Source organism: Prionailurus viverrinus, chromosome B1, assembly GCF_022837055.1.
Source record: "Prionailurus viverrinus isolate Anna chromosome B1, UM_Priviv_1.0, whole genome shotgun sequence".
NCBI classification, from domain to species: domain Eukaryota; kingdom Metazoa; phylum Chordata; class Mammalia; order Carnivora; family Felidae; genus Prionailurus; species Prionailurus viverrinus.
In genome coordinates, this window is record NC_062564.1 from 195,150,681 (window position 1) to 195,174,642 (window position 23,962).

Below are 23,962 nucleotides of genomic sequence, written 5' to 3' on the forward strand. Positions count from 1 at the left end.
GTTGGCAGTTTTTCTGTCCAAACCAAACAGTCTCTGTTATGGTCTTACCCAACTTGATTCGCAAAGAATCCAAAACTTGTCCTGGAGTGAACTTGCTGGCCAGTTTCTCTTAAAATATGGTTATATTAAAACATTTTTTAAAAAGGCAACACAAAATGTCACTGGCTCTTTCATGCAGACACTGCATCAGCAGTTTCCAGGCTTTTTGATTGGAAGGGAAAGCAATGTCTTGCTCGGTCCTCTGTCGGGGCGCAAGGGATAGCTAATAATAATATGTACAGATGCTGACCCAAGTGGAAATCATCTCTTTGACACAGATCACGCGGCTATTTGGAGCTAATATTATATATGTTATTAGATTTCATTCTCCTCTAAGCTAATATTCCGGAAATCAAAGCAGCCCTCTGGACCACATACACCTGGACGTACTGAAGGAAAGTACTGCTTGCAAATAAACACTAGTCAGTTTTCAGGGGTAATCGAGGGATGCGGAGATTTAGTTTCCGCAAGCGAAGGCAGCCAAGTGAGCCGACATGTGTCGCATGCTCCGGCAGGCAGAGGTCAGCAAGCACTGCACGTCCAGGGAATTAGGCAGGTGGCAGAGAGGAGCAGTGTTGAGCGTGGCCGTTTTTGTCTGAATGCCACCGCACCTGAGCTCAAGACGCTGCATTTGCAGATCAGTGTCAGTTGTGGGCGATCCCCGTTCTGGCTGCTCCCCCACTACCTCCCTGGGCACCCACGTCCATGATGCCACTGACCTCGTGCCCGCCCCTCTCTTGCCCAGGCCCTCCGCAACCTATAGAGTAGGTGCTGCAGCCTCTGGTACATTTTTCACTCTTAAAAAATTCTTTTCTTTCAGAGGCCCCAGGTCGTCGTTGCCATTGTGTGGATTTCGATGGAAGCACGCAGCTAGCTCTCCAAGGATTGAACCTGTGTTTTATCCGGTGGTGCCACGGCAGGGCGAGAAGACCCAGGGGACTTGCGGGGTCCTACAGATCCAGGTTGGAAGCCTGGTTTTGCCACCCACCGCCTCTGGGCAAACCACCGACCCTCTCTGGATCTCATTTCCTCACCTGAGGCATTTCCTCTTCGGTAAAATGGCAGCACTCTACAGGGTTGTGAGGCTTCAGGGAGGCTGTGAGCCTCCAGTGACATGTTTGACCCACAGCGGAAAATGTAACAAGTGACAGTTAAAACAAAACAAGTCGTGAGGTGTAAAGCGGCGGGGCACACTTGGTCTGCGATGAACCTGAAATCCTCCAGATGAAATTGACCGGATCGGTGCACATATTTTTTCACTACGTTCCAAAATTTAAATTGCAAGCATACACAATATGGTAGGCTCATCTCTGGCTCAAGCATGTTCGGGTCTCCCATGTGCCGAAAAGGAAGTATTTTGCTTTTGCTGACTCCTCAAGCTCTGGTCCTCACCCTTCCCTTCTCTGTTCCAGCACATTTGTTGAAGGACCGAGCCTCCCCTGTAATAGGCTCTTCCTCCTTGCGTGTACAGCAGGCTTTCTGTTTCTGCAGTTCTCCCGAAAAGTCTCTCCAGAGTTTAGAAACTTCCCAGTGTGATGACACTGCACGGACAGCATATAGCCTTGTCAACTCTGCAGCTTCCCCATCTGTTGGACACCGCTTCTTCTAACACAGCGGTTCTGAATCTTGGCTGCACATTAGAATCACCCTGGGGCGGGGGGGGGGGCTTTAAAAATTATTTACGTCTGGATCTCAGCCCCAGAGGTTCTTATGTAATGGTTTGGGGTCCAGCCCGGGCGCCGGGATCTTTCAAAGCTCCCTTGTCGATGATTAAGGTGCAGGTAAGGTTGAGAACCACAGCTAAGACTCTCCCTCTCCTTTATTTATATAATATTGCAAAGCACTCTTTCCTCCCTGCTTGCCAGACACTTCCTCTGAGTCTCTTTCAGGGTCTTTTTCGAATCCTGTTTACAATGCAGTCTTTTGAGTAAGGCAATTTATAGCTGGAATTGTTGCTATAGTGTTGCTAAAGGAAACCTGCAATTCCTGGTTAGTCAGAAAGCTATCTCTGAAAGAGATAGGGAAGGAAGGAAGGAAGGAAGGAAGGAAGGAAGGAAGAAAGGAAGGAAAATCTTATACTTTATGATCCAAACAACTTAATAACCCTGTATATCTAATGCTTTCTCTTCTATTGCATTTCACAGAGATACCAGGAATATTAATCTTAGCTCTGATCGATTGAGCACCATATTATATCCTCACAGAAACTTTGATGAGAAAGATACTATTTTCCTCATTTTTTACAGCAGGGAAATGGCCACGGGAAGAGTTAGTTGCCCCAGAACACAAGCCTAGAAAATGATAGAGCTGCTATTTTGACTCAGATCAAATCCTCTATGGATTAAGAATCCTAAGTAATTGATGCCCAGTCTTGAAGAACTGCTTCAGACATCCTTCCTGAGGGAGATACTCAAATACCTGAAATCAGTCTTGTGCCTCCTGCCGGTTTGCCCTTCTGCAGGGTGGGACCCCACAATCCTTCTCTGTGTTCTTTGTTTTTCACACTCCTCTTCCGGTCACCCAAGCCACCTGTCTTCAGCTTGGCAATGGCCCTGTTGACACGTGTGTCCAGAATCTAATAGAGCAGTGATAGTCTCAGACACTGATCCGTTTGGGAGAATGGCCAGGCCTCTAACAACACAGAAAGTTCATTGATGATGGTTCGTCTTCTTTCTTTCTTTCTTTCTTATTTCTTTCTAATGTTTATTTAGACAGAGAGAGAGAGAGAGAGAGAGAGAGAGAGAGCATGAGTGGGGGAGGGGCAGAGAGAGAGAGACACAGAATCCAAAGCAGGCTCCAGGCTCTGAGCTGTCAGCACAGAGCCCGACGCGGGGCTCGAACTCACAAAATGTGAGATCAGGACCTGAGCCGAAGTCGGACGCTCAACCGACTGAGCCACCCAGGCTCCCCTGATGGTTCGTTTTCTATGTTCCGCAGAACATGTTGGAAATGAAGGACCAGGTTTTCAGTGGGAGGGAGCGGCCTGAGGTGGAGACAGAGTCTCTCTGCGGATCTCAGAGGGAAGGTAACGGTGAGAGGAAAGAGCACAGGATCAGAAAGATGAGGAAAATGAGTGTTTTTCAGGGGAATGTTGGAAGGACTCAGAGAAACCTTTCTCTTTCTTCCTCCTCCTTTCTCCCCTCCCTGCTTTCTCTGATCCTTTTCTCCCCAAACCACCCAGGTGTCCTTTGAACCTGCACTTGGCAAGCTTTCTGATTCACCACAGATTGCACATTCCCTCCAGCAACACCATAGCCGCAACCTCAACTACCCATTGCCTTAAGGATAAGATTTTCATGTGTTACAGCACAAAACAACATTTAAATAGGATGTGAGTGAGATTTTAACACAACACAGCTGTGGAGAGCCAGTCCTGAGAAGTGAGCTGACATGTGGGGAAAGACAGTTGTTCCAAGGCCTGACGGGCTCAGGGCAACGGAATGGGAGGTGGCCCCGTTTCTGCAGTCCGCACCCTGAGCACACCAGAGAACGCACGAGTTGCTCGAAGTGTGGAGAGATTGGGTTCAGCTGCCAGGAAGTGAAATTTCACGCTCAATCACAGTCCAGATCGGTCCTCGTGGTTCACACATTTTGTCCCTCCTTCCTCTCATGGCTTTGATTTTCTATTTCCACGTAAACCGCTTCATTCACCCTTCTCTTTGAACGTGCCTCAAATCCTGTGTGTGTGTGTGGGGGGGGGTACACTGACATTTACGGGGTTTCTGTTGTTTAGCAGGCACTGGGCTAGGCACCCTGGTTATGGAGGGTGCACACACAAACATGGAATGTAGGCTTGAAGGGGATGTGTGAAGAAGAGGGCGAGGAGAAAATGGGGTGAGAATGGGATTTTGGAGAAGGTGACGGCCGCAGCGAAAGAGAAGGCAAGAAAAGCAGAAAGAGAAGGCAAGAAGGCAGCGAAAGATGGCAAGAAAAACAGAAGAAGGGAGAAATAGGCAGAGAACGGGGAAGGGGAAGGAGGTTGGGAAAGGGAGAAAAGAGAGACAGTGTGGTCTGAAAGAAGTGTGCGATGAAAAGGGAGCTGGCCGGGTGAGGCAGGCAGGGGGGTGGGGGTCAGAGGGTGTGGCTGGCAATGAACAAAATGGCAGAAGAGGTGCAGTGTCCGTGGAAAGGGTTTGGGGTGTTAGGGCCTTAATGATGTCTGCCGCCATTCGTATGTTGAAGCCCTAACCTTCAATGTGACTGTACCTGGAGACAAGACCTTTAGGGAGGTAATTAAGGTAAAGAAGGTTATGGGGGTGGGCGCCTAATCCAATAGGACTGGTGTCCTTATAAGAGGGGGAGACAGATCTCTCTCTCTCTCTGTCATGTGAGGACGCAGCAAGAAAGCTGGTGTCTGTGAGGCAGAAAGAGGGTTTTTGCTAGAAACCAGCCCTGCTGGGACCTGGCTCTTGGACTTCCAGCCTCCAGAACTATGAGAAGAGAGATTTCTGTTGTCCAAGTCCCCAGCCTGTGGCATCATTCTGTTACAGTGGCCCAAGTGCACGAATACAAGGGGTAGGAGATTGGCGGTTACCACAAGAGTCCAGGAGAATTAGCATTCACCTCAACCTGCCCACTTCTGGGGTGACCTGTGTTTTACACTTCCTCCTCTGATCCAAAAGACATAAGGGTCCAAGCTTTGTTGGCCAGGGGATTATATGCTCATGTACGGAGGTGTCACCGCTAACCAATGGGGAGGCTTTGGTCTCATTTGTAAGAAATGGTAAGCAGTATCAGCCTTATTAGGGATGCGTAAAGGATTCCAGAAAGCCCTACCACACGAGCACCTTCTGGGCAGCAGGTGCCCCGTTTAAGTATTGCCGTTAGTGTTGTGCATGTCTGTGTACATGTTTATTTAGGAAATTTCTTGGAAAAGCGAAGGCTCTTGAAATTTCCCACACAACAAGAAAATGGGAACTTTGTTTCTGTCTGCAGATTATAGTGAGTTGCACCATATGAAATTGCCATTTCTAAGGGTCAAAAACCTAGCAGGTGTGTGTTTGTTTGTTTTTTAAATGTTTATTTTTGAGAGAAAGAGAGTGAGAGAGAGAGTGTGATCAGGGGAGGGCAGAGAGAGAGGCAGACACAGAATCCGAGGCAGGTTCCAGGCTCTGAGCTGTCAGCACAGAGCCCGACACGGGGCTCGAACTCACGAACCGTGAGATCACGATCTGAGCTGAAGTCTGATGCTTAACCGACCGAGCCACCCAGGCGCCCCTGGCAAGTGTTTCTCAAAAAGGAACATCTCACAAATAAATCCAAATGTATGGATTTTCTTGAAAAATCTGAAGATCTGACACCGTGAGGCCACGTTGGCCCACGGACACAGCTCACCAGAGTGGGGGGTGTCTGCCCACTTCAGGGGGAGCATGATGTCCTAGGTCGCCAGGGTCTCTGCCACACGCTTATTCATTCATGCACACTTCCCGTGAGGCCCAATAGGTAGCTGTAGCCCTTGGCTTAATGTATTGATTCGAGCTCTGCTAAGGTATTGCTGAGAACACTGAGAAGCAGGTGTAGTTTCTTTCGGAGGCAAAAGTGTTAGAGCCACAATGTCGAACCAGGTGAGCCAATGGTGAGCACAAACCATCACAAGCCACACACCTGGGGACTCGACTGGTCACATCAAGCCCAAGAGAGCCAATCTGGATTTTATTTGTCACTCTGTTTTGACAGCGTCATGGCAACGCTTCCATCTCGGCTGAAGTCCTTTCCCTTGACACCTTTCATTCACATACAAGTCTATTTACTGAGTTGGGGGTGTGCATTAGTTTCTCTTGCTTGCACTTTTGTTTTAATTCCCTATTAGTTGTCAGTTTGTCTGGTGAGAAGAAGTTCCAGAAGACAAGGAGGACGAGGGAAAGATTGGCTGGCCAGAAATACCAGGCGCCTAACAGTAACAAAAATTTGCATCACCTTCCAGCGTGTGTACCTTTTCTAACATCTCATTGAATACTTCCAGTGAATCCAGTGGGATAAGAATATATTATTCCCATCTTCCACGATGAACAAACAGAGGCTCAGAGTTCAAATAACTTGCACAATCAGGAAGGGTTAGGGCTAAAAATGGCACACAGAGATCATAGTTCCTGATTCTTCATTTTTTTTTCTAGTTAACCATGAAGAGAAGCAAGACCATAACACGGGTCAAAATAGCCCTTTGGACAAGTAAGTGTAAAAACTAATCTGAGCGTTTTAGATGGTCTTTTTATGAGATGGGTTCACTAGCAAAGCTGATGCAAAATTTAGCATTGAGGAAAACAGAGTGTTTAAATCAGAGAGCGTAAATTAGTCTCCCTACAACTGGGGCCGTCAGGCAATATGCAGAGTAGTAGTTGGACCAACTCTAGAAAGCCCCTGATTCTCCCTTAGAATTCACTGATTTCATTCTACAGTCTTTCCTGCTAACCCTAGAGTGAGTTCAGATCCTTTCTCAGTGCAGGACTGCAAGTAGTCACCTTCCATCCCAGGAAGTTGACATGGAGTCAGCCCAAGACGTGAAACTTATCTGGAATCTGGTGTTCAGGTCTGGAGGTCTGTTTCAAGAGGGTCACGGGTATCCTCTGTGAACCCCATGGTGTCCAGGGGGAAAGCCCTCCCTGTAAGTGCAGGGAGACCCGGGAGAGGGTGGGAAGGCACAGAGGGACACCTCCGAGTATTTAAAATGCTAGAGAAAGACTGGACGTTTCCTTGCTACTGCTAAAAGGCAGAACAAGGACTAATGGAGAGACGTTAATAAGGGCCAGATTCTAGGCAGAATAAAGAAGAACTTCCTGCTGACCAATGGTGTTTTGCTGGAAGGGGCGGCCTTATTAAGTGTGAGCTTTTTGTTACCGGTGGCATTGAAGCTGGAGGTGAGATCTGTATTGTGGATACATTCTCAAAGTCTGAATATCATTCTGTCTCAGCCTCAGGGACAAACAGGGGCACGAGCAACAGTTGGTGTGATATTTTAAGGGCCTGGCACATAAAACCATCATCAAGAAATGAAAGTTTTTGTTAAGTTTCCAGATTATATTGGAATCATATAAAAGTGCCACTTTGGTAGGTATGGAAGGGTTGAAGTTCAGCAATTTTATAGGATCCAGCGTAATTCACACAAAGGCAAGGGAATGGACTAGATTCTTCGTTTGTTTATTTATTTGTGAGAGAGACACAGACAGACAGAGTGTGAGTAGGGGAGGGACAGAAAGCGAGGGAGACACAGAATCTGAAGCAGGCTCCAGGCTCTGAGCTGTCAGCACAGAGCCCTACATGGTACTCGAACTCACAGACCGCGAGACCATGACCTGAGCCGAAGTCAGATGCTTAACCGACTGAGCCACCCAGGTGCCCCTGGACTAGATTCTTTAGACCTATATGACACATAGAGAAAAGGGGTGCCCGATAAACTGTGGACTTCACTGTGCAGGCATTGGGTTGTTCTGGGTTCAACGGAGGCTCCCCGAAATTCCATGTTGAAGTACCTCAGAATGTGACTGTATTCGGAGGTAAGGCCATGAAGGCTGTGATAAGGGTAAAAGGAGGCCGGGGAAGGGGGTCCTAATCTAATTCGACTGGTATCCTCCTAAGAGGAGCAAATTTAGGCACACAAAGAGATACCAGGGCCGCACAAAGACCAGGTGAGGACACAGGGAGAAAGCAGCCCTCTGCAAGTCACGCAGAGGGGTCTCAGAAAAAAAACCAAACCTACTGATACCTCAATCTCAGACTTCCAGCCTCTGTGAGACAAAAATTCCTGCTGTTTCAGCCACCAGTCTGTAGTATTTGGTAAACCTGGGTATATGGGGGGCAGGTGGGATGAATGTGCACAAGGAGGGTGGTCCAAAGACAAATTTTCAAAGGCTCTCCAAGACCATCCCGACGGATATGGTCTCTGTTGTGAAGGAAAAGAGGAGATGCTAATGATCCGAGAAATTGATAGAAATTCACCTGACATAAAAGGGTGGTAGTAAGTTCAAGGGATCCCTTGACAAAGATTCCAGTGATGTCCAATTAGATTTTAGAGTGAAATGGGATAAAAATCACTTCATCAAGAGTCTTTTCTAAAAAAAAAAATTAATGGTGCAAAAAAAAAAAACTGAAAAAAATTATTTACCACCTTCAGAGGATGAGCTGCTTTGAGGACGTTAGCGATTGGCAAGGCCACCAACTGGTGTCTTATTGATGGCTCTCAAATATCATTAGGTTACATCTGTAGGATGTGTTCTGAGGCTGCGTAAACTATGGCTATTGGCAGATGAAAAGTCTGTTAAACTGCAAATATTTAATGCTATTTTATAATTAGCCTTTCATTAATTAGGACTAATTCCCTCTCCTTGACTTGGAGGTAGAGACGGACGAGCATGGGTTTAACCCCTCTTCTGCCTCTGTGGTCTTGGACGAGCCACCTTACCTTGGTCTCGTCTTTCCAACAGGAGTACGTCTGACTCCACGCTACAGTTGTATGACGAGCTGGGGCAGTAAATCGTTCTATGGGATTATTACTATAGTGAGCGGAGTCATACCATGTTCATGGTGAAAAAATAATCGTCATTTAAAACAAATTTTAGTGAGAAAAGGCACCTGTCCAGAGCAGGCCTCTAGACTGCCAGACAGAAAATAGGAATCCTTTCCAGGAGTCCATGTGGCTGAGTGGACAGGGTATGGGTTTTGGAGATGGGCACAAATTGAGTTTAAATACCTGCTCTACCTCCGTGTGCTTGTGGGATCTTAGGTAAGCTGCTCACTTCTCCTCATCTGAAAAATGGGGATATGGACACAGTATATGTAAAGCATTGGCGCATGGTAGGTGCTTCACAAAAAGGCTCTCTTAAGCGGATCATAATAATACCTCCTCTGGTGACAAACTTTGAAGGAACCACTTCGTCAGTTACTGGGGCATGCATTTCACTGATGATTGTTAAAAACCTATAGGGTGAGTGACAAAATAACTTTATTTGTGTTCTCCACCCCCAGCTTACTCCAAGACCGTGGCCTGGTCCTTTGTGTGTCCTTGTTTCAAGATTGTGCAGAGCAGGAGGCAGAAATTTCTTGACAACGATGCCTGCTCCTTTATTTTCTGAAAGTCCAAATCCAAGAGAATATGTTGGGAGAGTGGGAGTTGGGGCACCTTTGAGATGGGATCCTCACCCTGACCTGGAGACTGAGAGCCCGGGGATGGGTACATCTGTGAGAAGCGGAAACGCTCGCTCTGGGTGGTCCAGGATTGCTCAGACACCAGGTCCCTGGATTGGATGGTGATCCCCAGTTGGAAAGCAGAATCCACAGACATCTAAGAGACAGGCAGTTTATAAGAGTGGGCATGACTGCTGTGAAGGAAGCCCACCCTGGTATTGGAGGTTGTGGGGACAGGAGCCAGATAACTTTAGAAACTGAAGTTCCCGCTGGCATGGACTCGGGATCAGGTTCAAGTTGAAAATAAGAAAATAAGTTGAAAATAAGTTGAAATAATAAGTTAAAAATAAGAAAATCAGAAAATAAGGAAATGTGACACTTCTTGGAGACATGCGTTTGTAAACTGAGTCAGACCTACCATGGCCGTAAGGCAACAGATAGTCAAAGATGAATTAATTCCTACTGTCTGGAAGCTGACCACCTCTTTGGGAGCTGGAGGAGGTCACACGACACCTATAGGAGTAACTACCATTTGGAGCCCCGCAAGGTCCTGACGTCGTATGAGATGCAGGACTCCGCGGTCACCGGAGGTAGGCAGCTGAATGTTGCAGAAGGCACACGGCCAGGATGATGGATAAATGTTTCTCCCAAAGAGATACATTGAAATACACCCTCCCCCAATCACTGTGTGCCAACACCACTACTCTGTAATTGCCATGGCTGTGAACTCGCCAAACTTTTGCACACCCTCAAGTTCTCTTGGAAATGTGCCTGCTTGATATGAAAGAGCAGTCCGGAAAGGTGATTGGATAGGGAACTATACAGTTAGTGGTTTTCATAAAAGTGCTTGGCAGGCTACCTCCATCGAGTTTGAGGTATCAGAAGGCCCTCGGAGGTCAATCAGCTCCTCCTGTCCCTTCCATCCTCCACTCCCTCACATTTTACGGGCTTGAATCCGGATTTAACAAGTCCTTGAGGCTGCCATTCAGCAAGTCCACTAGGATGGTCAAGGCCGTGGTGTAAACAGTTTAAGGGGACTGGGCCCAAGGAGCATCTCCACCCTTTAACTGCCGTGTGACCCCCCTGCTGCTCTTATCTCTTGTCTGGACAAATATCTACTTCCTAACTGGAGATTTAGTCTCTGCCCCTTCTGGACCCTGGTTAATCGTCTTAAATCATCATCCGAATGAACTGCCAGGGAGTTACTTTCTTGTTTACAAACTTCTAATGATTATTCCATTAAAAAAATCTAAACTTTGTGGTTTGGCGTTCGAGGCTTTCTATGATCTTGTTCCAACAAAGTCTTGCCCTTTCTTTTCTTTTCTTTTTTTTCTTTTTTTGAGCTCATCCCCCCCAGCTCTCTATTCATATACTTTATTCTGCTAGGGTGGCTTTCCTGCTATTCCCCATGCTTTCCTCTTTCATGCTTTTACTAATATTCTTGCTGCCTGGAATACCCCTCCTATCAATCCCTCTGCATCCTTTAAGGCCAAATTACATAGTAGCTCCTCTGAGGAGTCTTCGCTGGGTGAGGGATACAGAGCCCTCGATGGGGCTGAGTTTGAGAGTGTATTCTGCCCCTTACTTCCTAGGACATCTCACGCAGGCTACCGAATTTCTCTATGGCTCCGTTTTCTCATCTGTGAGATGCACAAGCCCACACCAACCGTGAAGCCTTACGAAGGGCACATGGGCCGGTCATACTGTGGAGTACTAGGCCTAGTCACTTGTACATGGTAAACATCAAAGAATGTTACACATTACTTTGATTATTCCAGGGAGCTGAAGGCTCCTTTGCTGTGAGCTCCCACTCCCTTTGAGCTCCCATAGTCCTTCTTGTAAATCTAGTTTTGCGTTTACAAAATTTTTTATGTTTATTTTCGAGAGAGAGAGAAAGACAGAGGTGAATGGGAGAGGGGCAGAGAGAGAGACACACACAGAATGTGAACCTGGCTCCAGGCTTTGAGCTGTCAGCAGAGAGCCCGACTCGGGAGTCAAACTCACAAACTGTGAGATCATGACCGGAGCCAAAGTCAGCTGCTTAACTGACTGAGCCACCCAGGCACCCCATACTTTTGCATTTTAGATATTGGAACCCACGTGTTATTGTCCCCATGAGATTGGTAACTCCTTGAAGGTGGGATCATGTTTTGGTTACCTTGTGTCCTGTGCGTTGCCCCCTGTGAGGTACACCCTCAAACCACAGGCAAAAGCTGACCTTTTAGGTGTAACATTTGGGTATGACAACAATTTTCTTGGATGTCCCATTTCTCTTCCCTCTAAAAGGTGACCATATTAAAAAAAAAAAAGTCGATTTCTTTAGATATGAGAATCCCAGTCGTGGGGCTTTTGTTTCACACAAACATGGAAGACAGTGTGTGAAGAGGCCGGTAGAGTAATCTCGGGAAATGCATGCTCTTGAAGGCCCGGTGGCCTCAACCAACTGGATCAACTCAGCCTTGCCATTTTCCAGCAGGCATTCCGTATTCCATGTTTTGTGCAATACGCCTTGCGGGGTGGGGGTGGGGGGACATGGTTTTAAGTTCTAATGAAAACATTAGATTCTTTTTTTTTAACTTGATTTTTTTATTTTTTATTTTTGTTAATATGAAATTTATTGTCAAATTGGTTTCCATACAACACCCAGTGCTCATCCCAACAGGTGCCCTCCCCCATGCCCATCACCCACTTTCCCCTCCCTCCCACCCCCCATCAACCCTCAGTTTATTCTCAGTCCTTAAGAATCTCTTATGGAAAACATTAGATTCTAATGACCCACTCAAGGAAAGACAGAGGGGGCAGTAGGAAACTGAAATGTATGTGAAGTCCTGCAGTAAAGAAACCAGGTCTTAACAGCTAACAAGAGTAGCTAACATTCACTGAGCTCCTATATGAGGAGAATTCCTTTGAATTCTTTAACTTAATCTTCCAAATGCCTTAGCCCCTTTAAGAATGGATGTAATTATGATCCTCACTTAACAGATGAAGAAACTGATGCTTGAATGGTCCAAGTTCTCACGGCAGTTAAGAGTTAGGGCTGGGATTTGAATCAGACCTTTGTCACCCCAGCACCCGAGTTCTGGTCCACTGTGGTGCACGGCTTTCCACATCCTTGGATTTGCCTGACCATGAAATGCTTTTGGTTATCCTCTTATGAACAGCCCATGAAATTGTCGTTCCTTGGGATGAACTTTGGGAAACAGAGCCTCGCCTTCCCAAGCTACTTGGTTCACGGGAGGAGCCATGAACTTTCCACTTCTGCACCTTTGCTCACTGACCTCTGCCTGCATGCTTGCCCCCCTTGTCTCCTGATCTTTTACTCCTCCTCCAAGGTCTAGTTCAGATGCAACTCTATGAGGAGCTTTCTTTGATGTCAGCGGGTTGATGTGCAAAGCCCTTCTGTGTTCTCCAAGTGTGGTCTGTCTGTCTAGGGCCATGTTCAAAGAGCCTTGGTAAAGTTTCTGGCACAGAGTGGACACTCAGAGCTTAGTGAATCATGATCTTCCCAGCTGCTCTGGGGGGGTTGATTCCTCAGCCTGGGGCTCTTCAGACATGGGGGTGTGATTGTAGCTGCCAACCTGGGCTGAGTCTGGTTCCAAACCTTCCCAGGTTCGGACAGCATGGTTCCTGAGCTGCTTGGCAGTTCACTAGTTAACAGCGTCCTCCCTCTGTGCCTCGCAGATGTTGCCTCTCCCCAGCGTCTCCGAGGTGAGGAGCACGATTAGGTCACATCGGCCTCTCATCAGTGTCCTTCTGGGGACAACCCTGACCTGTCCTTTCCAGGGTGTTGTCCAGGTTTCGTTACAAAGCCCCCCAGTGGCTGTGCCTCAGATGAGTCAGCTGGCCTGGGGCTTCATTAGCAACGCTAATTGCCTTTTTGTTTTTGTCTTCTTTGGGCCTTCTCAGGCCCAGAGGTGGGGCCTGGCGGGCCTGGCTTCCAGAAATGCCGCCAGCCTCCACCAGAGCCCATGATAGGAAGTCCGCGCCCCACTCCCCAGCAGCCACGTCATGCCACACTGCGCATTTCTGGGCCGCACCCTTCCCCAGGGTGCACTCAGGCGCCATGCAACTGCTGGCCATCCCAGCTCCCCGGCTGCCTGTGATGAGGTCATGGGGTGGGGTCCTGGAGACCCCCCCCTCCAAATAGGGTGGGGGCTTCCCCAACTGGCCTGGGACTGGTGGAGAGGAGGAGATGGTAATAATCTTGTTTGTCCAACTCGCTGCTCCCTCTCTTGAGATTGCATGGCCGGTGTGGACAGAAATGGAAGGAGGAAGAGAGAGCCGGGAAGACACGGGGAGAAGGACAGCAGGGTGGCAGGCACGGATCCCTCCCTCCACTAACAGCTGGGGATGGAGAAAGGAGCTGGCAGTTTCCCTTGACCACCTTGCAATGATCTAGCTGCCGTCTCTCTGCTCACAACATCTTTCTTTTGATCTTAACCTCTTTCTTTTCACTGAGACCACAAAAGCTAGGGGAGGCCACCATAATCCACTTTACATAATCAGAATTTGACACAGAAGTAAAAAAAAAATATCCCAGAAACAGGGCAGCAGCTGGTCCGGCAAAGCAGGTAGAACCCTTCCCAACCCAAGTCCGCTTCCCGGGGCAGAGCCTCGCCTTCTCACCCAGGCCTGAGGGGATATCCGTCCTGCTTCTGTACCAGTGGGTTGTGTAGACCGCGCTTGCCTAGAGGCCCCAGACCCCTCCAGCTCGGTCCAACCCACGGGGCTCTGTAACCTCCGCCTATGAGTACATATGTGTGTGTGGAGGAAGGAACGCACAGCTCTGTTCAAATCGCAGCCTGCTGGAAGAATTTGGACTTAGATCTCTGTGGATAGCTAGTTCTTTGCACCTGGAATTCTGCCTCAGAAAGATGGGAAATCTGATAACAGAAACTTTCCCAGGGAAATAGGAATAACACACCACACATTTTTGCACCTTTCTACCTCAAACCGCAGCATACTTCCCGTAGGACCAATGCAATAGAAAACCGAGGAATATCTGAGTCTCTCTGCTCCCTACCTGTATCTGAGGCACAGTCGAGAAGGCACAGCCACCCTACCCAGACACTAGCATTGTCAGTCAACGACAACCGGAATGCACAAACTTGGAATTGGACTTTTTTTCTCCCAGGACATAATAGCTGTAACATCCTCTCGCGTTGTTACAAAGGAAAAGCCAAGTGATTTATTTAACTTTTAAAACCATATTCTGCAAAACAAGTTTATAAGAAGTCATAGTAACCACACTTAAGAGAATTTTTGGAAAGATATTAAAATCTTCCCTGGGAATGGTTTCTGAGTTAATAGAAAGATCACAGCTCCGGAAGTTGACTTACATACAACCGGACAAAAAAACACGGATCCTCTGACCTGGGCAATAAATGAGCCCATCACCCCACTAGTGAATGTGGGGTGCATCAGGCTGGAAATTCGGAGGACCTGCGCACATTTTCTGAGAGAAATGACATTTTTTCAAATAGTCAAAGCTATTTCACAGAGGTTTGGGTCAAGCGGAATAGAAGGCAGGAGAAGGCATGATCGCTGAGGTTTTCCAACCTCTTGATTTATCATTTGTTGACGTACTTTCTACAAGTTCCCCCCTTCTTTACAAGTAGCTGTCTTAAGTTCTTCCAGTATATATTTTTGACGGAGGCCAAACAGGAGGGAAAAAGAGAAAAAGTGCAATGAAAATAGGAGCTTACCTTTTCTAGGCGTTGCTGCTATCAACATTTCCCCCAAGACATGAGGCTTTCTTGCTTTGGTTGTCCCATGAATTTAGAAACCATTAAAAAATTGAAAGCAGGAATATGTGTATATTATTCGAAGCCGCTTCGAAACAATACAAAAAGTAACTCGGTGAAAAATAAAGTGCTCTTCTGAGCACGAGAATGTGTTTGAAGCTTGGAGCTCATGCTGTTGCATGAAGTTTTGCAACTGTCTTTCTCAGTTTAAACAACCTCCTGCTCCTCCCCGCCACTTGCCAACGTCTATAATTTAAAGCAACTGCGATCCTTCCCATAATACTCACATTTCAAAGAGCTTAATATATACGCTCGTTAGGCAGGAGTGGGAGTGGGTGAATTTCTTCCGCAAACTCCAGACTGAGGCAAGCGAGAGGCAAAGGTTTCAGGTATCTGAGCAATTCTGTTTCTCTCTTTTATCCGTAGCTCTTCTCACTGTGGCGCTTGAAGCTGCTTTGCCTTTTCAAGCGGTGCCTTGGGACCAAATGGCATCGCTTCACTGGATGCATAAAAGCACATAAGGAAGTTTCTGTCTCAACTTATAGAACGGTTACTCCTGGTGACATTAGGTTTAGACGTCACGTTTACCAACACAATTATTTCCACACAATTCTTCCCTAATTTGTCTGCTTGAAAATGTAAAATTAGTGTATGTGATGTTTTCATAAAAGGGAGAACATACCTAAAATGACGTCATTCGCATCGGGCTTATGTTAACCTGCATCCTGAATGTGAATCATAAACTCCAGGAGGGATATTTACTTTGCAGAGTGTGTCCATGCAGCGGGATATAAGTCTTGTGACATACAGTGTTACTGATTTTACTAGTGCCACCACCCTTCCCCACCTGCCATGAAACACCCACGCGCCCGTGCGCACGCGCACACACACACACACCCTGAGCATTTGTGATTTCAAATTATAGCCAACTTAAAGTGTGGCCAGCTGAAAATGATGATTTAAAAAATATTTATAGTATATCTTAAAGCAGGTCTCGCTCAGTTCCCGAGAGATAATAAGTTCTCAATAAATACATGCCGCATGAATAAAGTATCATTTGGGTTCAGATCATTCGACAGTTTTGACAATTTGGGTTTGCACTGGGGAGGGATATGTCAAAGCTTATGCAGAGAGTAAACAGGACAATGTGTGCCCTTGCCAGACTTAATGAATGGTTATGGTATAGTAAAATCTCCTCGATGAATATAGCAAACATTAGTTAAATAAGTAAACCATTTGGTGGAGAATAGAGATACGGACACAGGTGCAGTCTATTAAGTATGCTATTAAGTATGTAAACTTACATGAACAAATTACAGGACAAAAACCTCATTCATTATTTTAAAACTATAGATTATTTTCCACTGTGTTTTTTGACTCACCTAAAGGAACTGTTATGCCATAGACAGAGGATAATACCTCTGACTGAAATAGCACAAAGACAGAAAGGATCTACAACTGCAGGGAAGCGGTCAGGTTTCAGATTTTCTTTCCTATGAAAGCAGAGAAAAAGGTCGAGTCTATTTTCACTCTGGCTACTACTGAAGAGACGTCTATAGGCACGAGTACAGGTAGTGTCCCGGACCTTGATCTATGATTTTCCATTCTGTGACCTTGAATATGCACTTAATTTCCTTAGGAATTTGTTTGCTTAATTGTGAAAGATTAAATACAAATATGCTAAATAACCTAATTGTATAGAGACACATAATGCTGCATTTACTCAACGACCGTTAACTCAGCACCTCACTACCTATGGGTCACTCAGCAGGACCTATTGTGAGTCACTGCGATTGACCACAGCGGCTAGTGTTGTCTCTGTGATCAATACCAAAATTGGTAATGGACGTAGGGTGCTGCCGTAATAAAAACCTACGCTCGGTGTCACTGGCCGGGTCGTCAGGAGCTGAGTGGCAAGGAAATGGATACCGGAGTCTGGACGAGTAAAGTGCCAGGTTTTGCCCCAACAGACACATGTGGTGAAACCGACATCTGTGATAACGCGCACAGCCATCTGTGCGAGTCACCCGGCAGCTCTAGGACGCGAGGCTGGGGGGAAAACATCCGCCGTGTGTGTTGGCTGCTATTGACTGCATTTTGCAAGGTATTTCGAGAATGAGATGAGCCCCGGAAGGACATGGCTAAACTCTACACAGAAATAAAAGGGAATAGAGAGACAGTACCTAAACTTCATGGTTTTTAGGAACCTACAATTTTTTTTTGAGGACTTTCTGTCGCTGAAATAACTGTAAGCCGGTACTCAGAGTATCTTTCAAGACTGAAAAAACAACCGCTCCCTCCAGCAGGTGAACTATTGGCTGTACGGAGGGCTGGCTCCCCAATACACAGCTCGGGGGTAGCAAAGGGAGACTCCCAGAAGGACGAACTGATGGTTACAGAGAAAAACGGACAAGGGAGCTCTCCCCAGGAAACGGAGCTAGGCCCATAACCTGAACCTTTCCCTATTTCTGCCTGGCGAGATATGGCATCAATGGCTGTTGGGTATCTCTCTGAAGGGACATTTTTTGTTGTAGTTCTATCATCACTGTTACTCCATTTGTAGAGTGTGTGTGCGTGTGTGCACGTATGTGTGTGTGTGTGTGTGTGTGTGTGTGTGTGTGAGAGAGACAGAGAGAGAGAGAGAGAGGGCGAGCATGATGGAGGAAACCTGTCTTTTTGGGTGATAGAGATCACTTTCCTTTTAATTTGTCTTTTTGGGTGATAGAGATCACTTTCCTTTTAATTTATAGACCACTGGATGGAGAAATGGCAGATCCGGACTTTTGACAAGCGCCTCACATGACTCGGAAGTCTGCGCTTTGAGCTGGGTGCAATGACCAGATGGAATCCGAAGAGTCACGGATTCTGTGTTTGCGTTCTCTTCCTTATATATAAGGAAAGAGGGGAGAAAATAGGTATTTAGTGACCAGAAGGGTAAATTATGGCAGGTAGGTTTAAAATTTAGTGATGTCAAGTATTCCTCCCCGCTTCCTAGCCGCCTCTGAGGTTGGGTGGACCATGTGACTGATTTCTGGCCAATGGGACGTGAGCAGGGCTAAGGGAGGGTTCATTTGGGGCTCAGGTAGTTAGCGGTGGTGTGCCTAGGGCACATTTTTCCCTCTTCTCTCTCCATTTGGCAGGAAGCGAAGGTGCTGGAGCTGCAGGGTAGAGGGCACCCAAACCCTGAGGCATCCCTTAGAAGATGCTGCCTGGGGGAAACACATGACGGCATCAGACATTATGGGAAAATGTATAAACCTATGCTGTGTCTCCCCACTGAGTTTGGGGGCTTGTCAGAGTCGGCTAATGTCAAATACTCTAACACAGATAGCTGCCTTGAAAGATTCTTAGAAGATTAAATGAGGCAATATATGCAAAAAATGCAGAGCAGGGCCTGACACTATAAAAAGTGCTGGACAAATGATGGGTATTTTTATATTAAACGTAAATCCCCGCTTTCTCTCTCTTGCAAAACTAATCTAGCTAAATGTCAGTTGGGAACACCATAAAGTGAAGGTTTAAAAATTGTGTGCCATCGGGCTAAGTAAATTGGAAACCGTAGAAAGATTAGTGACAGAAATAGATGCTGAAAACAACATTTATTCCCCATCTTTAAAAATGCTTGCATTTATTAAGAAAATTGTCCACTAAGTCACTGTCAGATTTCACAAGCAACCTTCAAAGCAAGGGATAAAGGAAGTTATAAACTCCAAGTTACAAGTTAAATACTCTGTTTAGCATTTAACTAGTGTAAACTCCACTTACCCAAACATTTATTTTACTGTGTGTACAGAACAAGGCCATCATCCTGACATTGACTGTTCCAGGCTGCCCCTCAGTCAAAATTGGCTAAACAGCTTATTAATGCTAGTTGAAAGCTAATATCCCTAAAAGCTGCCCTCTACTCAGGCCATGTGTTGTTGGCTTTGAACTGCTCTAAATGTAGGTACAGAAAGTCCTAGTTCATACATTTTGGTTTTTTTTTTTAACTTTTTTTTAATCTTTATTTATTTTTGAGAGAGAGAGACAGACAGAGCATGATCAGGGGAGGAGCAGAGAGAGAGGGAGACACAGAATCCGAAGCAGGCTCCAGGTTCTGAGCTGTCAGCACAGAGCCCGGCGCGGGGCTCGAACTCACGAAAGCAAATTCGTGACCCGGGCCGAAGTTGGCCGCTTAACCGACTGAGCCACCCAGGCACCCCCATACATTTTGTTTCTAACTCAAGTATTTTGAGCCCTTCCCACTAGAAAGATGGCTTCTTTCATTCCACACACGCTTGTAAAAGGGTCAGACCCTTTTCTTTTCTACCGGTTTAAACAATAGTGGCAAAATTGCAAACATTTGTCGAGCATTAACTATGCACGAGACACTGGTTCATGTGCTAAGTGTATGAGCTCATTTAATCCTTTCAACAATCCTATAAAATAGATACTAACATTATCCTCAATTTACACATGAGCACAGAGAGGTTAAGTGACTAGCGCAAGGTCACACAGTCAGTAAGTAGCCAAGCTGGGATTTGAATGTAGGTTGTCTGGTTCTTCCAGTACCTGAGCTGTTAAATGCTGGTTAAAACACAATCTCCACACCAAATGCAGAGAAGATTCATGCACCATATATTTTCCTTAGCATCCATTACATTCGAGATGAATACAGATTACTTGTGAAAGACACTCTAAACTCTTAGAGGCACCAGTTGTTATTCTTGGAAAACCTGCAGTCCTCTATCTGAATGTAATTATAAAGTTTGAACATTTTTCATATATTAGGGTCTGTGCTCTTATGGTTGATTTTATTTCTTCTCCTTTGCATGCAGGCAGCAGCCAAGTTTCCAATTATATCCTAAAACCCAGGTGGCTTCATCTGGATCTTATAATAAAGCCTTTGCTGAGTTCTATCAAATACGTGAAGACATCGAGAAAGAGGCCAAAGGAGAAATGAATCTTGTTGGAAAATTTCATCTTCCTCTTGGAAGATGTTGCTGAAGTTTAGAGATGGGAGAGTTAAGTGAAGTGTTCTTTATCGAGAGTGGTAGGGAATAATCTAGTCATAACTTCGAGGTGAAGCCATTCGGGGGGCCCTTGCCCTGCTCCAGAGGGTTAGATGATACACAGATGCCTACTGTGTGCTTGTCACTATTAGCTGTGAGGGACGGAGACGGGATAGAGCCGCTTCTGTGAGTTTCTCGAGAACTCACCTCTCATGGATTCCAGTCATGGTGAGCAAATCTGAAAGCCCCTTTTTACCTTCTTGGTGATATAAAGTAGAAGTTCAGCTTATTGCCACTCATCAAAATGAGAAAAGGAGACTATCTGTTTGTAGATCAGAGGATAGCCGACTGGGGACAATCTAACTCTCTCTGTGCACGAGCCTCCTTCACAGCCGTGGCAGAGGCCACTCCATTTCTGCTTGTCTGTTCCCAGGGAAAGGGGCCACAACTTCACCAGGTTATTCTCTGAGCAACAGCAAATATTCCTGCTCAGTTTTCCACACGTAAAAGCTGTTACAATCTCCAAAGGCTACTTTCAGCCATTCTCATCTCCCACAGGCCCATTTTCCTCATCCCAAGTTCGATGATTCTGGCTCTTTCTAACTAGTTCTTCACGTAACATGACTTCAATTAAGGTGCCATCTTGATTGGCTGCCCTTTGGTGAACCAATGTCCAGTTTATTGCTAAATGACTTGTGAGCCCTGTGGTAAGCTTACCAAGAATTCAACAGAGTTATAGCCTGAACTCTGAACTGGCCTTGAAAAGTCATTTTCCTACTCTTGGCCTCTGTATGTATGCCCCACCTATGTCCCAGCTCTTTGAGGCCCAACACTTAGCCTTTGACTCTCTTTCCTCTGTGGGATCTTTCTTTCATGCATTGGTTACCCTCTCTTTGGAATCTATAGAACTAATAGGACCTCTCCCCTGACACCATTCTTGTTTTTCTCATGCCTGCTGGATCTTACTTCTTGAAGATAGCACATTCTCTTCAGGTTTAATATCTCAAAAGAAAACTATTTTCCCTCAAACTCACTCTTCCTGAGTTACCTAGTTCTGTCATTAAAACTACAATCCTGTCAGGTTGTCAGGATTTTAAATACTGCTTTTACTCTCTCTTCTACTTTCCCCCAAAATTCCATCATAAAATACTGATTGTTTCTTTATTATGTCTCTGAAATCTGGCATCCCGATGCACTTATATTATTATAATTTATTTATCCCAGTGTTTCCCTGGAGTGTTGTCTGTAGATTCATATTCTGGAATGTTCCATGGGAAGAAACATGACAGTAAAATAAGTTTGGATGATACTAGTTATATATAGGAATCTCTTAGTCTGCTCAGGCTGCCATAACAAAATGCCATAAACTGGGTGCTCCAAACAGTAAAAATTTATTTTCTCATGGTTCTGGAGGCTGGAGATCTGACATCAGAGTGCCGTCAGGGTTTGGTTCTGGTGAGAGCTCTCTTTCTGTCTTCTTGAGGGCACCTTCTTACTGTGTCCTCACATGGCAGGGAGATAGAGTTCTGGTGTCTTTTCCTTCTTTCTAGGGTACAAATCTCATCACGAGGGCCCGACCCTTGTGACGTCTAAACCTAACTATGTCCCAAAGATGCATCTCCAAGTGCCATCACATTGAGTGTTAGGATTTCAACATATGAATTTGGAGGGAACGCAATTCAATCCATAACATTCTGCCCCAGGTCCTCCAAAATTCATGTTGTACTTGTATTCAGAATACATTAATTCCATCCCAAAGTCTTAACTTGTTCTAGTATCAACTCTAAAGTCCAAATTCTCATATAAATATCATCTCAGTCAGATATGGGTGAGACTCTAGGCAGGATTCATCTTGAGGCAAATCCCTCTTCAGCTGTGAACGTGTGAAACCAGAGAAGTTATGTGCTTCCAAAGTGCAATAGTTGAACAGGCATAGGATAGGCATTATTATAAAAGGAGAGATAGGAAAGAAGAAAGGGAGAATAGGCCTCGGGCAAGTCCAAAACTTAGCAAGGCAATTGCAAGGCAATTTGCATTCGATCTTAAATTTTGTGAAGAAGCCACTTTGGTTTGATGCTCTGCCTCCAGACTGCCTGGGGGTAGTAGTATCACCCCACAGTTTAGCAGGGTGCCCACACCCATGAGGCTGTATTGGGTGGTGGTCTCACTCTTTGAAACTGTGGTGGAGGCCATCTTGCCTCTGAGCCTGTGTATTCTGGGTCTGTAGTGACAGTGGTAGCCTTGATGATTTCTGAATTGCTTTGAGGGTTCCTTCTTCCCTTTTCTGGAAAGATAGTACATGCTTACTGCCAAAGAACGATATGGTTCCATCCTGTAAAATCCAAAAAAAAAAACATGACAGCCTTCCTTTATTTTCTCCCACCTTTTTTTTTTCTCCTGTAGTCAAAGAGGCAGTGTCTCTGTTGATAAAATCCCATCTCTATTCCTGGCTTCTGTTGAGATGTCTGACTCTTAAAGTGAGTGAGCTCCACCCATGATCTATCAAATGCTTGTTCAGCTACCCCCTCCGTGTACTTTTCAGAACAAGTTTCTTACTTTTACAACATGCATAAGCCGAGAATTTTCTAAACCCTCAATTTATAGTTCATTTTTGCGTAACAGTCCTTTCTTCAATTAATTTATCTCTTTTGGCATTTCACTCCAAGCAGCAGGATCGTGGAAGCCACTTCTCCAGCATTTTGCTTAGAAATCTCAGCCAAACATCCGGTTTTGTTGCTCACAGTTTCTGCCTCCTTCAAAACACTAGGAATATAGTTCAACCAAGTTATCTCCTGATTTTAAGATTTTAAACAAGGATTACCTTTCCTTCAGTTCCCAATAACATGTCCCTCATCTGTCTGAGACTTGCCAGAATTGCTATTAATGTCTATATTTCCAATTTGGACAATATTCCAAATTCATATTTCTCAATTCCAAAGTTGCTTTCAGATGTTCAAGTGTTTGGTACAGTGGCACCCTGCTTCTCGGTACCAAAAGCTGTCCGAGTCTGCTTGGGCTGCCATAACAAAATACTGTAAACTGGTGGCTTACACAGCACATTTATTTTCTCGGCGTTCTGGAGCTTGGAGGTCTGAGATCAGGGTGCCAGTGTGGTCAGGTTCTGATGAGAGCTCTCTTCCTCCTGTTTTAGATGGCTGCCTTCTCACTGTGTCCTCACATGGAGTGGCAAGAGAGAACTCTGGTGTCTCTTCTTCTTCTTCTTATAAGGGCACTAATCCTGTCATAGGGGCCTCACCCTCATGACCTCATCTAAACCAATTTATTTCCCAAAGGCCCCACCCCCAAATACCATCACAGTGTGGGTTAGGGCTTCAGCAGATGAATTCTGGAGTGACACAATTTATTCCGGAGCAATCTCATTTAGGGCATATCATTTAGCTATTCCAATTTTTTTTAATGCTTAAAACAGCAACAATTTATTATTCTTCATGAATCTGTAAGTTGACTGGGCAGTTCCACTGATCTTGGTTGTGCTTGGCTAGTAGGCATTTCTTCTGGTCTTGGTGGGCACTGACCCATATGTTTTTTGGTCTTCTGGCTGTTGGCTGATCCAAGATGGCCTTGGCTGGGCAACTGACTCTGCTTTGTGGGTCTTTTTCTCCAAAAGGATAGTGTGGGCATGTAGTTGTAAGGAAGTTGTAAGAGTCCAAAAGAAGAAGTGCAAATAGGCAACTATTTTTTCAAATTTGTGTGTGCATCAAGTTTGCTATGAACCTATTGGCCAGAGCAAGTCTGGGCTCAAGCCCAGAGTCAGTGTGAGAGAGTCTACCAAAGTCATGGACACAAGATGTGAAAAAGCTGCATCATGAGTACAATCAATCTTCGACTAACAGCTAAAATATTCCATATTTTTCAAAGAAACACTTGATTCAAAGAATGTTATTGGTGGTGCACATTATGATACAAATATTGGGTAAAACACATTCAGAAAGAGGCTGTTCTAAAGTAATGAACTTGTGGGGAAAGGGAGGATATGTTTATCTCCCTGCTCATGTCTCATCTTCAGCCCACAGGAGACACAAAGATAATACTACCATCTTCCCTTTCTGC

General features: G+C 45.6%; 1 protein-coding gene and 1 long non-coding RNA gene across 5 annotated transcripts in view; one reads left to right on the forward strand and one right to left on the reverse strand.

The window, feature by feature from the left end:
• The window catches only part of C1QTNF7 (C1q and TNF related 7), a 107,456-nt gene extending 91,852 nt beyond the window's left edge, over positions 1–15,604 (reverse strand). The window contains exons 1-2 of one of the 4 annotated variants that reach the window (XM_047856366.1): positions 15,583–15,598; positions 15,188–15,399 (exon numbers count right to left, since the gene is read on the reverse strand). Coding sequence is in view for 1 of the 4 variants with exons in the window: in XM_047856362.1 (XP_047712318.1) it covers positions 14,862–14,889 (28 nt within the window). In the remaining 3 variants the exon portion in view is untranslated. The other 3 variants (XM_047856367.1, XM_047856363.1, XM_047856362.1) reach the window with 3 other exon arrangements.
• LOC125163976 (uncharacterized) lies at positions 1,178–9,390 on the forward strand. Its single transcript, XR_007151605.1, has 3 exons — positions 1,178–1,337; positions 6,153–6,207; positions 8,998–9,390. It is a non-coding gene; the product is annotated as an uncharacterized LOC125163976 (long non-coding RNA).
• Positions 15,605–23,962: the final 8,358 nt, after the last annotated feature.